This window comes from Sinocyclocheilus grahami, unplaced genomic scaffold (assembly GCF_001515645.1).
Source record: "Sinocyclocheilus grahami isolate Dianchi unplaced genomic scaffold, SAMN03320097.WGS_v1.1 scaffold7158.1, whole genome shotgun sequence".
NCBI lineage: Eukaryota > Metazoa > Chordata > Actinopteri > Cypriniformes > Cyprinidae > Sinocyclocheilus > Sinocyclocheilus grahami.
In genome coordinates this window covers 1-1,592 of record NW_015511305.1, presented here as the reverse complement: position 1 = coordinate 1,592, position 1,592 = coordinate 1, and the positions used below count along the sequence as shown (strand labels likewise).

The window sequence follows — 1,592 nt, the reverse complement described above, 5'->3', positions numbered from 1 at the left end:
GAAGAGGGACTTTGCAATTAATTGCAATTCATCTGATCACTCTTCGTAACATTCTGGAGTATATGCAAATTGCCATAATAAAAACTGAGGCAGTTAATATTTGTGTCATTCTCAAAACTTTTGGCCACAGCTGTACACAGATTTTCAGAAGTTGACGCTAATTGCCAAAAGCCAGAACCAGTCTGTAGATTTGAGTAAATAGTATTCACAGACAATTGTTGTGTATGATGGGTACAGACTCCAGTTTGTCGGGGTCTGTGACCATCATACACTATACCAGAGGTCTTCAATCCTGCTCTTGGGGGCCCACTGTCCTGCAAAGGTGTTTGGTTAGGGTTGTGGCTAAACTCAGTGGGACAGTGGGTCCCCAGGAACAGGGTTGAAGACCTCGATTTTCTATGAAATTTGTCAACTCAAACCTGCAGACTGGCTCTGAGTTTCACAATTAGCGGGCTGTAAATTGGGGCAAAAATCTTGGCAAAAGTTGTATAGTGTATTCCAGCCTTTTAGTTGCAAAGTTACTCAAAGTTAGTAAAATGTCTAAACTGGACTATTGAAATAAAGTATATCCCACATTTGTCCTCGCCTTGTTCTTTGCCAGCTTGATCATGAGTATCTATGTCTGGCAATCACAGTAGTTTTTAACTAATAAAATATGCCTTTTTCTGTCTTCAAGGGCTGGATTTGCCCATCAGGGAACGAGAGAAAAGAAACTACTAAAAGAGAATAATGCCTTCAACGTGTCTTCCTTCGTTCTACGGTCCACGATGAGTGGACAGTACTGGCCGGAGGGAGACGAGGTTTACCATGCTGAAATCACAGTGCCTGTTCTGCTGGTTCACGGCATGTACGACAAGTTTGTACCAGTACAAGAGGACCAACGTATGGCAGAGGTACAATCATTTTATGTTCCAAGCTTAGAGCCTTGTCCATTTAGTTGTTTATTTGGCTCTTTCCTCCTGGGGTTTCTCTGAAAGTTTTAGTGGCACTTGACCACATATTTTGGTGTGCACAATCATATTAACTGTGTTCACTTTCTTGTAGATCCTATTGCTGGGGTTCCTGAAGATCATAGATGATGGAAGTCACATGGTCATGATGGAGTGCCCTGACGTAGTTAATACTCTCTTACATGAATTCTTCCTGTGGCAGCCAGCAACCGCCTCAAAACCCAAGCAGGAATCAACCCCCACAAAGACCACCACTACCAAACGTCCAGAGGACACAAGACCAAAAACTGCCCCCAAGTCACCGTCCAAATCTCAACCAGACTTGATAAGACCAACAACTGCACCAAAAAGCATCAATACTGGGACAGAGGCTACAGTGGACATCAGATCTAAGGGCATGAAATAGCTGGTCTACCTATAAACAAGTGATGGTATACATTTAAAAGTGTTCAATTTGCTCTGCTCTTGCATGTGGGCCAAATTTAATGGAACTGTTTGAATGTACGGCCATTGTATATTTACTAGTTGGTGTACGACTGCAGGAAACACATTAAAGGAACAGCTCAGATGGATGTTTGTCCCCGAGCAGAATGGGTTTTACTTGCTTTCGAGTTATATGAGTACCCCTAGAGGTTGTTTTTT

At 42.5% G+C, this 1,592-nt stretch overlaps 1 protein-coding gene across 1 annotated transcript; it reads left to right on the top strand.

Moving 5' to 3' along the window:
- Positions 1–607: 607 nt before the first annotated feature.
- On the top strand, positions 608–1,582 carry LOC107577764 (protein ABHD8-like). Its single transcript, XM_016263801.1, has 2 exons — positions 608–893; positions 1,045–1,582. The coding sequence occupies exons 1-2, from the start codon at positions 768–770 to the stop codon at positions 1,354–1,356; spliced, it is 438 nt and encodes a 145-aa protein (XP_016119287.1). The 5' UTR covers positions 608–767; the 3' UTR covers positions 1,357–1,582.
- Positions 1,583–1,592: the final 10 nt, after the last annotated feature.